We start from the raw sequence: 13,364 nt of genomic DNA on the forward strand, positions 1-13,364 counted from the left end.
AGAATTTTTTTTGGAATAGGGTTTACTCACATCTTTAAAAAAAAACATGGATTTTTTTTTAGGAATAGTTTACATGGCTTTGTGCCAAGGAAGCTACAAACAAGCATTTTTGAGGTAACACAGATGATCGATAAGGATAAGGCAATGGACGTTCTCTACATGGACTTCAGCAAAACATTGGACAAGATCTTTCATGGATGGCTGATCCAGAAGATTAAGGCATATGGGATCCATGGGGACTTGGTAGATTAGATTTTAAAATAGGCTTGGATGCAGAAGATAACAGTGGAGCGGTGTAATTCTGAGTGAAGCTCCGAACAATGGTGTACTGCAGGGATCAGTGCTGATTGTCATATTGGAACACATTATAGGGGGACTGATAAGTAAATATGCAGCCAGAACAAAGATTCTGTCTCTCTTTCAGGTAGACTTTTGGGACAGTGGAAAAAAGTTGCCAAAAGATACAACAGGCATAGATCAGTTGAAAATAACGGGTGGTGAGATGGCAGATGGACATTAATTAGGACAAGTATGAGGTGTCATATGTTGTGAGAGAAAGAATTCTGTCAATGGCAGGATCTTTGGGAACACTGATGTACCGAGGGATCTTTTGATGTAAGTCAATAGCGCCCTGAAATTGGAAAACAAGTTGATTGGATGGTTAAAAATGTACGGAATTGTGTCTTTATTGAATAGGGCATTCATTGGACAAGACTTTAATCAGGCCACTTTTGGAGTACTGTGTGCAGTTCTGAACGCCACATTAGAGAATGGATGTGGAGGCTTTGGAGATGGTGCAGAAATTCACTGGACTTGGATTGGAGAGCATTAACAAGGAGAGGCCAGACAAACATGGATTGCTTTCTCTTGCTTGTCCAAGGCTGAGGGGGCAATGGGGTAGAAGGATATAAAATTATGAGTGGCGTAGATGGTAGAGTCTTTTATTGAGGATAAAAAATGTCAAACATGAGTGAGCATGGATGCAAGGTGAAAGGGAGTTGTAGAAGGCAAGTTTATTTGTTAAAAAAAGTGCCTGGAATATGCTGCCAGGAGAGCAGGTGGAAGCAGATACGATTGCAGCATTCAGACGGGGTCATGAAAAGGCAGGGATATAGACCAGATACAGGCAGATGAATTTAAATTGACATCATGGTCGGCACAGACATGGTGAAATAAAGGGGCTATTCTTGTGCTACACTGTTCTATATTTTGTGTTCCGTGTCTGTGCTCGCAGTGATGCAAAGAGGTGTTAGCTCAGCTATTTCCTTGCAATGCTCATGCACTGAATTAACAGGATTTATTTGGACCAAGAGAAATTTTGACCGATAAAGCTATTTCCACGTACCTTCAAAATTACAGGAGAAATACAGATTACTTGCGTCAATTATTTTGTGTTGCGGAGATTTTGTTTTAATCGTCCTCAGTTTGTTCAATCTCTTTTATTTGAATATTTGATAACGTTAATGGGTCTTAACGGAAGAGCCTGGTAACCTTCAATTTTATAGTGTTTAATGGAGAAACTGTACTCCTCCTGGGAGTGGGGGGGGGGGAAACAGGGATGTTGCTTCAGAAAGTTGCACAGACAATAACAGGGAAAGACTGTGCTACCTCCATACAAGATAGGTGAAGGGAGAGAAATGGTGTGGGACTGAGCAGAATAATAGTTTGCCACAGATTACAAAGACTGAATGGCCTGTTCCCATGCTTCAGCGCTCCATGGCTCCAACAGCATTTCCGCTATCCTGAACTCCCTTTTCCTCATAGCCCTACAAATACTTCCCTTTCATGCAATTATCTAAATCCATTCTAAGTGCAACAGTCCAATCTGCCTCCGCATGCCAATACAATCCACCCATACCCAGCTATCCCAAGTATGGCTCAGTGGAAGGGCTTAGAGGTCCTGGAGAGACAGTCTGTACATTAAGATGAGCATCTATGATCTAAGTGCATGGTGCCAAGGAAGGTTTCTCTTTAATGTAGCATTACTGCTCCCAAGAAATATTATACAATTATCTGGATATCAATCCTGACAAAATCTCAATTTTGTGGATAATTTAGTGCTTACACGATGGTTTACCTGATATTTATTGAAGATCTTCTACCTGGTTGAGTTTTAAAAATATCTTTCCAATTGCACAACGTTAAACTATAATTATTGGATTAGAAACATGATTGCACAGTGTCCATTTGCAGGCATTCAACATGTTCCTAGGAGTCCATAAAAATAGGTGGAATCTTCATTTGTATTGAATTATGGAAAAATAATATGCAAATCTGGGTGCTCTTTGTGTTCAACCTTTTCAGACACTTCTATGTCACTACTTTAATTAGCACTGCACTGCTAGCAACTTGTGATGCCCATTAGACAGCAACACGTTAAAAGAGAACCAGATATGGGTTGATTGTTTCCTTGCTAAAACCCAAATTGAGGAACTGGTGAGGCTGTCACAGGTGAGCAAGTGCAAATTCTCAGCACTTTCCATCATTTAACTGAAGGCTGAGAGTGGATGGATGTAATTGAAGACCAGCCAGCTCTCTATTGGAATAGTCAGTGTATGGGTGAAGGTTTCAGTAGTGGAGGACTTGAGGCAATGCTGAGGTGGTAGAATTCAGTGGTCACAGTGGTAACATATTCAAAACTCCTATCAAGATCACAAATACTTTTCAGAGAAAGGTACTGAGTTTGTGGCAAGGTAATAGACTCTATTGCAAAATTAGAAAATTATTGCTTCAATAAAAAATTGTGAGCAAGTTTCCACTTACTCTCCACCAATTAGAAACAATGGCTACATCAAGAAAGACGGTGGTCAGGTGTAACAAGGCATCGTCTGTATATAAGTGGAAACGGATGGTGGGTATAGATGATATTTTTGAAGGCTGGCATACACTGTTGAGAAGTAGAGGTGGTTCCCTTGAGGGTAAGAGCTAATTATGTGGATGCAGGACAATCAAATATTCAAATAAAAGAGATTGAATCTTGCAGATTCACTGGCTGTGCTGTGACAGTAGGTTACAATGGAGTAGCTGTCGGCTAGGGAAAATAGAGCATTCGGGGTTTGCAGGGAGCGGGAAGATAGAGAACAAAAAAAAATGAGCATGAGAAGATTCTGCCCAGTGGATGTTGGAGGTGACAGAACAAAACATACGAGATTGAAATGAAGTAAAATTCTGATAAATGGGATTGAACTGCATTAACTGCTGGGGCACAACGATTGGTTGTAATTTGCTGCATCATAGTCTTTGTGTGAAACCATCAACTCTCTGTGCAACAGAAGCAGAATCATATTTACGTGTTCAGTCTGGTGTGTGGATCCTAAAGCACATCGGATACTACTATTAAAATGGCTGAATTTGTTTGCATGTCATATTCTTTTGTACCTTTATTTAGCAGGATGCTTCATTGCTCCACAACAATTGGATATATTTACATTCAGCAGATGGCATTGAACAGGTAATGGAGGATGGGGGTCAATCATATCCAAAATGGGTAGGAATGGATAAGGGTTCAAAGGCTTGAGAAGTGAGATTAGAGAGCCACTGCAGCAGTTAACAAGGACGGAACACCCAAGGTTTGTTTCTACAGGGAGAGAGAGAGACGATGAGGATATGTGCTCAGAGCAGGGAAATGCTTGGAGAAAGTTGGGTTCGGTGAGTGATGGACACAGCAAGTTCAGCTGATTAGATGCTCTGAACCTCAGAAAGCTTGATTTCCTCACATGTTGCTGGAGGTGAAACTGGATGATCCAAGAAGAGGCCTAAGATGACCACATGAAATAGAGGAAACAAGCTTCACTTAATCTTCTTTTGCAGCAGATTCTGAACACTTTGCTTTTTAAACTTAGAAACAACGCAACATCACCAAAACACAGTTGATACTCAACACAATTCATTACCCACTCTTTATCCTGAATTTTATCAGAGTATTTCCAGACTATTATGGAAGGAAAGGGTGCTTATTTCCATCCAGTGATTTGTACAACAATAGCATGTCGAGTTAGTCCTCTGGCATGTCAACAGACTCTCAGGCCTAGCTTGTCTGTGCCAAACGCGTCCTCTTGCTTTAGTCCTACTTGCCCACATTAGGCTCATACCCCTTCGCATCCATGTAATTATCCATCTTTTTTTTTTAAAAAAAGCCGACATTCCTGCCTCTACGACTCTATCTGGCAGCTTATTCCATAGGCCTACTTCATTCTGAGTGAGAAACTACTCCCTCACGTCCCTTCTAAATCCCACCTCACAGTTATGGCCTCTCATCTTAGATTCTCTTACTCTGGCCTGTGACAATTCACCATATCAATGCCGCTCGTGACTTTATGGACCTCAACCTCCAATGCACTAATTCCAGAGAAATGTTCAGAAATGCTTAAATTTATCAACCCTGCAGCTTTCAGAACAGGATAAAATGAATAAACACAGCAGCCGGTTTACATAGAGCAGAAGGCAATTTGACATTTTTTGGGTCACTAGATAATGGGGATGGTTGAGCTTCTACTCTTCATTTTAATAGTGTTTACTGGGCAAAACAGATGGAGCCCATTTCATCAGAAAGGTGATTCTGACTGCCCAGCAATCCCTCAATGCTGCTCTAGAACTCTCAAGCCCACATTCGGGAATGAGAACTGAATTCTGATCCTTCTGACCCAGGGACTGGTGTTCCACCCACTGATATCTAAATACAGCCCCTGCTCGTCATCTCAGAATTACTGAAATATGAAAGCATAATACATTCCATTTAAATTACAATGGCATTGCAAAGTTATATCTTATGCATGGATAAAAGAATGAATCTTTTCCTGTCCTCACATGATAAAGAGTTGAGCACTCGGTGGGGATGGAGCAGTCTCTGTATCCAATACAAATCTTTGGCTCTTACTGAAACTCGAACAACGTGGCGATATGAGTGGATTGTCTCCTTCTGCAACGTGTTGCAGCAATCTGTCTGCCCCCGGGGATCGATGGGCTTCCCTTCCGTTCTCCAGCTCAGTCTGCCAGCTCTTAAAGGCAGGAATTGGCTCTGCAATGTCAAAAAGGCTTTTCAGAGTGCATCTAATAATGATTAAAACATCACTACATTAGAATAATAATCATCTCGTACAACAGAAGTAGCAACATGGAATCTTTCATCAAGCCAGGTCTTGATGAATGGTTCTTGTCCGGTGGGTTGACCTTTTTTTTTCACCCACTGATGCTGCCTCACCCCACTGACTTCCTCCAGCAGATTACGTTTTGGTCCAGATTCCACCATCTGCAGTTTCTCGTGTCTCCCACAACATGGTCGTTGAGTCAGGAATAATATGACACATTATGAACATTATGTATTCCAGCAGCATTTACAAATTTATGAGATTACCTCGCATGAATTCCAAAAAATTTACAACTTCACAGCTGATTGATTTAATTATGATAATGCAATGTTTGTGAAAATGGTTTTCAGTTTCAGCATTTCTAATTTCAAATAGTTGTAACTTTTCATCTTGCAGTCGGGATACATTCCAGAGTGTGTGATGCACTTTAGTTTGGGTGCCTCTGTTCCAGGAAAACTATATCCTTACCCTTTCAGCTGGGCGCTGGACTGAAGAATTAATCTTTCACCACTGACTACCACCACCCACATCGCCCCCACACTCCCATTGATCGTCTCTAATCGGCTTTGTTGATCCAATGCCCAATAAGGCCAGGAAGGTTCCAAGATAAACAACACAACTATGTATTCCAGAGCTTTGGATATTCTTCTCAGTGTAGTGTACTCTTACACAAGGTTTTGTCTCCTCAAGACCTGGGTCTCACTTATGTTAGAATACTGTGTGGCATCTATTCCGGAGATCTGGTCAAGAATGCAAGAGAAAATCTCATTCTGCTAAAACAAATTCCATGCTTCAGGATTTGGCCCACCTTTTCTTTCATTTATGTTTCTCGCCAGTTTAACCTATGGATCCTGGATAGAATTCCTGGGCCCAAATGAGAAGGGCAATGTTTCATAATATTTTAGCAATGCACGGGAACTGTTATCTAGTAGATCCTGGGGTTGAATACATTTCACGAGGGAGTGAACAAACCCAAAGTTTTTGGACAGCATTCAAAAGGAGTCAATGCTATCAGGAAATTTACATCCCAATTCCAGCTAAAAGGGTAAGAATATTGTTCTAGAACAGAGACACCCAAAACAAAGTGACCCAAATCTAGGTCAGTTCTTCTGTGTTGAATGGGTCTAAAATGCCTTTAATCTCAGAAAATGCACATTGAATTGGAGACATTTCGTGTCGGGAGATTGCTACCTTGTGCTAAATTTATCATTTTGAAGTGCATGCAGCAGGCTACAACAGCTCAAGATCATTCATAATTTCATTCATACATTACAAAAGGGATGAGAGAAAAAAATACAATCTCTCTGGATTCAAACCAAAAGTATGAAAGTGGTGCAATTCAAATGTCAGGCACTTCCCGACAGAAACTCTTTACTGATCTTAATCACTGCAGACGCGTGCCAGCGTACAACTTTATGTCAATTTGGAAGGTTTGTGATTGGTTGATGGGCACCTTGTGGCAGATTTCAACTACATGCACCTACTTCCAGCACAGCCTCACCTACTTCCTTCTTGTTATTGTCATTTGATCTGTAGATCAGAAAACCTGGCTAAATCGGACACAATGCAAGATGAAAATTATAAATATAAAATTTAATATACTTCAAACAAATAAAACTATTAGATTTTTGTGATGTGAAAGAAAAAAAATGAGTAGACACTGTGATTGTAGTGAACACACGAAAGTGCTGGAGAAACTCAACAGTGTCCATAGGAAGCAAAGATACATTAACTAATGTCTCAGGTCTAAAACATTGGTTATATCTCTTTGCTTCCTATATAGATGCTGCAGAACCTGCTGAGTTTCTCCAGTCATTTCATACATTTACCTATATTTTTATTATGTACATTGTGCAGTCAATGTGACAAATTAATAGGGACGACTTCCCAAGCTTCAGGAAAGATCCTGACCTCAACACAAAGATTGTGACTTCCCCCACCCCATCAGACTCTGGCAGAATCCCACTTGCACCAATTCAGGATGGATGACACCCACTTAAGCATGTCCCTTTTTGGCCTCAGAATTTCATCCGTACCCTTTATAATTTTTTTTCTGAACAGGTTAGATGATGTAATTAGGACAACCTGAGTCCTTATTACTCCACAACAGATTCAAGCTTAGAGGGGGCTTAATTAGCAATTTACAACTCAAATGTCAATCCCAAACCTTGTGATATTGACAGAGACAGAAACCTTAAAAGCCAATTGCCTATTTCAGTAAAGTGCTTGCTGCAATTTAAAAAAATCCATATTGTACATTTTGCTCTCTTTCAAATATGCAAAGTGGTTTATGATCGTTAATTGCTTTTGATGAATGAATGCAGTAATGAACCATTCTTTTCTTGTGCTAAGTTATCATGTTCTCAGTGCACCACTTAGTCCTCTTGAAGTAACAGTCCTCACCACTCAGACCAGAAGACCAATAATGCATGAATTCAGCACATTGTCAACAGATAAACAAAAGTCTTCAATATGCTCGTTACTCTTTGTAAATACATTTCAAATACATTGATTGACTCTGAAACTAGTTTCTCTTTAAATCACAAGATGCAGGACCACAATTAGGCCATTCAACCCATTGAGTCGCCTCTGCCATTAATCACAGCTGATACATTTTTCCTCCAAGCCCCATTCTTCTGCTTTCTTTCGTAATCTTTGACATCCTGGCTGCTATCAACTTCCACTTTAAATGTAATCAATGATAGCCTCCACAGCTGTCTGTGGCAAGAAATTCCACAGAGACACCACCTTCTGGGTGAAGAGATTTCTCCTCATCTCTGTCCTTTTATTTTGAGGTTGTGCCCTCTGGTCTGAGACTCTCCTACCACTGGAAAGATCCGCCCCATGTCCATTATCGAGGTCTTTCAATACTTGGTAGTTTTCAATGAGACCCTCCCCACCCCAGTGAACTCCAGTAAGTACAGGACCAGAGCCATTAAATGTTCCTTGTAAGTTCATCATCTCAACCCTAGAATCAATCTCATTGACCTCCTCTGGACTCTTTCCAACATCCTTTCTATGAAATGCTTTACATAATAATAAATATAAAAGGAAGTGGAAATTTTGTCTTTTCTCTTCTTATGTGGTAATTATACTTAAATTGTTGTTAGTGTGCTTTATGTCCCTGAGAAGTTGTACCTGTGATGATGGAGCATACTTAGGTATACAGGTACTCCCTGATTTACAATTGTAACTGGGACCGAAGGATCGATTGTATCTTGAAATGGGCGCAAGTCGGAATTTTGCCCGCACACATGGAATACCAAAGTCTTAAAGCAAACTTTTAAATCAAAGGTTGTATTTGAAAAACTAGAACAGGGATACAGGGCATGTAAGAGCTCAATTTGTGCAGACTTGCCTTGTTTGTCAGTATCCTAGGGTCTGTAGGTTGGGTGCAGCCGTCTTGAGTTCTGTGCGATGCGCGAGTCTTCGATTGATGCGTACATGGTGGGTTTGTGTCTTGGAGTTCAGTTAGTACATGCATGAGAGTTAAGGGGGTGAATTCAATATTGTCAGGGTGCTTAACTCGCGCACATGCACCAACTGAACTCCAAGACACAAACCCACCACGCATGCGCCAACCAAAGACTCGCACATTCACACAGGAATCAAGATGGCTGCGCCTAGTCTACGGACCCAGGGACACTGACTAAAAGTAAGTACGCCCATTGGCTCTCACATGCCCTATATCCCTGTTATATAGCTTGCCAAATAAAAAATATATAAAACTTATATATATATATATTGCTGCTGGTGGCCGTTTGGACCTCACTGCTGGTGTGTTGGTCTCAAGAAGATGCAGATGTTGTGTATATACATATATATAAACTGCATATTTTAAAAATTTGGTCGTATGTGTGGATGGACGCAAGTTGCATAGATCGTGAGTTGGGAGTACCTGTATTGCCACGTACACAAGTACACTGCATCTGTACTTATGTTTCTTTGGCTTGGCTTCGCGGACGAAGATTTATGGAGGGGGTAAAAAGTCCACGTCAGCTGCAGGCTCGTTTGTGGCTGACCAGTCCGATGCGGGACAGGCAGACACGATTGCAGCGGTTGCAAGGGAAAATTGGTTGGTTGGGGTTGGGTGTTGGGTTTTTCCTCCTTTGCCTTTTGTCAGTGAGGTGGGCTCTGCGGTCTTCTTCAAAGGAGGCTGCTGCCCGCCAAACTGTGAGGCGCCAAGATGCACGGTTTGAGGCGTTATCAGCCCACTGGCGGTGGTCAATGTGGCAGGCACCAAGAGATTTCTTTAGGCAGTCCTTGTACCTTTTCTTTGGTGCACCTCTGTCACGGTGGCCAGTGGAGAGCTCGCCATATAATACGATCTTGGGAAGGCGATGGTCCTCCATTCTGGAGACGTGACCCATCCAGCGCAGCTGGATCTTCAGCAGCGTGGACTCGATGCTGTCGACCTCTGCCATCTCGAGTACCTCGACGTTAGGGGTGTGAGCGCTCCAATGGATGTTGAGGATGGAGCGGAGACAACGCTGGTGGAAGCGTTCTAGGAGCCGTAGGTGGTGCCGGTAGAGGACCCATGATTCGGAGCCGAACAGGAGTGTGGGTATGACAACGGCTCTGTATACGCTTATCTTTGTGAGGTTTTTCAGTTGGTTGTTTTTCCAGACTCTTTTGTGTAGTCTTCCAAAGGCGCTATTTGCCTTGGCGAGTCTGTTGTCTATCTCATTGTCGATCCTTGCATCTGATGAAATGGTGCAGCCGAGATAGGTAAACTGGTTGACCGTTTTGAGTTTTGTGTGCCCGATGGAGATGTGGGGGGGCTGGTAGTCATGGTGGGGAGCTGGCTGATGGAGGACCTCAGTTTTCTTCAGGCTGACTTCCAGGCCAAACATTTTGGCAGTTTCCGCAAAGCAGGACGTCAAGCGCTGAAGAGCTGGCTCTGAATGGGCAACTAAAGCGGCATCATCTGCAAAGAGTAGTTCACGGACAAGTTTCTCTTGTGTCTTGGTGTGAGCTTGCAGGCGCCTCAGATTGAAGAGACTGCCATCCGTGCGGTACCGGATGTAAACAGCGTCTTCATTGTTGGGGTCTTTCATGGCTTGGTTCAGCATCATGCTGAAGAAGATTGAAAAGAGGGTTGGTGCGAGAACACAGCCTTGCTTCACGCCATTGTTAATGGAGAAGGGTTCAGAGAGCTCATTGCTGTATCTGACCCGACCTTGTTGGTTTTCGTGCAGTTGGATAATCATGTTGAGGAACTTTGGGGGACATCCGATGCGCTCTAGTATTTGCCAAAGCCCTTTCCTGCTCACGGTGTCGAAGGCTTTGGTGAGGTCAACAAAGGTGATGTAGAGTCCTTTGTTTTGTTCTCTACACTTTTCTTGGAGCTCTCTGAGGGCAAAGACCATGTCAGTGGTTCCTCTGTTAGCGCGAAAGCCGCACTGTGATTCTGGGAGAATATTCTCAGCGACACTAGGTATTATTCTATTTAGTAGAATCCTAGCGAAGATTTTGCCTGCAATGGAGAGCAACGTGATTCCCCTGTAGTTTGAGCAGTCTGATTTCTCGCCTTTGTTTTTGTACAGGGTGATGATGGTGGCATCACGAAGATCCTGAGGCAGTTTACCTTGGTCCCAACAAAGCTTGAAAAACTCATGCAGTTTGGCATGCAGAGTTTTGCCGCCAGCCTTCCAGACTTCTGGGGGGATTCCATCCATACCTGCTGCTTTGCCACTTTTCAGTTGTTCGATTGCCTTATATGTCTCATCCAGGGTGGGAACCTCATCCAGCTCTAGCCTTAGGGGCTGTTGAGGGAGCTGGAGCAGGGCGGAATCTTGGACTGAGCGGTTGGTACTGAAAAGAGATTGGAAGTGTTCTGACCATCGGTTGAGGATGGAGATCTTGTCGCTGAGGAGGACTTTGCCGTCTGAGCTGCGCAGCGGGCTTTGGACTTGGGGTGAGGGGCCGTACACAGCCTTTAGAGCCTCGTAGAAACCCCTGAAGTCGCCAATGTCCGCGCTGAGCTGTGTTCGTTTGGCGAGGCTAGTCCACCACTCATTGTATATTGTATATGACAATAAAATTCATTCATTCAGGTCCCTATTGATTAACAGAAATGTAAGCCTCTTTTCTGTGTATTCCTTGTCTGGTTTTCATTCAAACAGCCCCAATCTTTTCCTGTACACCAATTAATAATTCTGAAAGACATAGGAAATACTGGCATTTTTTTAAAAAAAATCACATTAAACCAACTTTCCACAGTGTTTTGAAATAAAACCCTCTTTTGGTACAGTTTTGAGACACGAACTATCATCAGAAAGCACCTTAAAGCATTTGAATGATCTCACCACAAAGTCATCCAAATTTCTTGACAACGTCCCACCAACATCTGCATCTTCTTGAGACCAACACACCAGCAGTGAGGTCCAAACGGCCACCAGCAGCACTTCACCTGCGCCTGATACCAGAGCCCTGACACAGGGACCTAAGCTGAGCTCCAGTGAGGCACAAGATTCCCAGGTAACCAAAGGACGTTCTCCTCAGCCATCTTCCCACTGTCCCAGGGGTGAACTGGGAATTGACTGGGGGATGAGTGTGCTCAGTGGAGCCCCGTGGAACCAGCGCAAAAGGGCTTCCTCTCCCGGGACACGACCCCGCCAATTAACTGGGATGCCAGTGGAAATGGGGCTAAAATGTCTATCATTTTGCAGCCTTTGTCCCCCCCCCCCCCCAATGGAAAATTAAGGATGGCTTGAAGCCCCTTTGGCTGGGGGCACGCAGCTCACCATAAATTTCAGGTGGGCTGCATCGCCGGCCGTCCCGTTCAACCCTCTCAGCAGCCAAGGAGCGGCCTCAGAGACCGAGCTGAGCCGACGCAGCCACTTCGGTTCAGCAGCGACCAGCCCGTCGACTTTCATCCATTGCAACCTGCACCAGGCGGGGTTGCCTTCACCCAATTGGAGCCACGTTCATTGCTAAACCACTCTGGCAGGACATTAAGAGGCATTTCGTCGCCCGTCCCCTTGACTGGGCTGCGCAGAGCTGCTGAGGGGCAGATGTGCGTGAAAGGGGGACTTACCGTCGCCACCTCTCTGTTGATGCATTCATTTGAAATCACGAAGAGGGGCGATGATGGAGCTGGGTTCGGCCAAAAATGGGCAAAACAACGGAGGCAGAATGAATGGGAGGTCAAAAGGGATCAGCGCCAGCGGGGTTTTCTGGTTTGCAACAGCCCCCCCCCCCCCCGGTCTTACCTCCGCTGCCCCCTTCTTCGGCCGGCCCATTCCCAGCGGGTTGCGGGGCTTGCTCCTCGGCGGCGGCCGCTCTCTCCTCCGGGCTCGAGAGAAACGAGGGGCACAGGTCAACGTCGAGCGCCTGCAGCTTCATCCAGGAGCTCTGCAGACAGAAGCAGAACATCATGCCGTGCAACGCCTGCCCGCTCAGCGGCTCTCCCCCTCCTCCCAGCTGCCTCCCCGTCCCTGCGACGAGGAGGCTCTGCGGCGAGAGCCCTGGACCTTGGTGTGGCAGCCGGCGGCGCTGAATCGCGCTTAAAGCCATCGAAGCAGGATGACTAATGCTCCTGGGTCCCGCCGTTCAAGCCCAGCTTGCGATGGTGGCTTTCATCGTGAGCCGGGTCCCGCGGGAACCTCCCTCCCCTCCCCTCGGTTTGTTGTCAGCCCATCTGGCCAAGCAGCGAGACGACACCGTCCTGAGTGCCCAGTCTCCGGGCAATCGCTTCAACCGGCCGGCTGTCAATGCACCCCCTCCATGTCTAAAAGCAGGTCGACCGCAGCGTCCCGGGGCAGGAGGAGGGATCCCTCTTTCCACTTGTCCCGCCTGCACATTCCAAACCTATTCAGTTTCAACCCATCCTCCCTTTGCCCTTTTATTTTTGCAACTGCGACAACCGAACAGGACGAAAGGGATGAAGCTGTTGCCGGCGTCGTGCGATGTTTTCTCTGCGTGAGAGGGGAGGGGGTGAAAGAACCTGCAGACTGGCACGCATGTCAACGTCTTCAGTGGGGCAACCCCCCCCCCAGCACCTCGCTCCCTGCCAGCCCTGTTTGTCAACTCATCAGCTTAACAAAAAATGACAAATTGCAAATGGACCAATCATGAGAGAGAGAGGAATTTAAACCATTCGCTCCTGGGCAAAAATCGTCACGTTGCAAGGAATGAATCAATGCACAGATGCCGTGGTTCTCCACCTTTTTCTCTCCACTCACAGACCACGAGGTAATCCCTGTGCCATAAATGCTCTGTGATGAGGAAGGGATTGCTTCAGGTGGCATGGGAAGGGAAGGCTGAGAATCACTG

At 44.8% G+C, this 13,364-nt stretch overlaps 1 protein-coding gene across 4 annotated transcripts in view; it reads right to left on the minus strand.

Annotated features, from left to right (window-relative positions):
* The window catches only part of fam13c (family with sequence similarity 13 member C), a 125,818-nt gene that overhangs the window by 39,662 nt on the left and 72,792 nt on the right, over positions 1–13,364 (minus strand). For 3 of the 4 annotated variants that reach the window (XR_011345562.1, XM_069900695.1, XM_069900693.1), the window contains exons 6-7: positions 12,302–12,443; positions 4,807–5,017 (exon numbers count right to left, since the gene is read on the minus strand). Coding sequence is in view for 3 of the 4 variants with exons in the window: in XM_069900695.1 (XP_069756796.1) it covers positions 4,807–5,017; positions 12,302–12,443 (353 nt within the window). In the remaining variant the exon portion in view is untranslated. Of the gene's footprint in view, positions 1–4,806; positions 5,018–12,301; positions 12,713–13,364 lie in introns of those variants that run through there. The other variant, XM_069900694.1, reaches the window with a different exon arrangement.

Source organism: Narcine bancroftii, chromosome 10 (assembly GCF_036971445.1).
Source record: "Narcine bancroftii isolate sNarBan1 chromosome 10, sNarBan1.hap1, whole genome shotgun sequence".
Lineage (NCBI taxonomy): Eukaryota > Metazoa > Chordata > Chondrichthyes > Torpediniformes > Narcinidae > Narcine > Narcine bancroftii.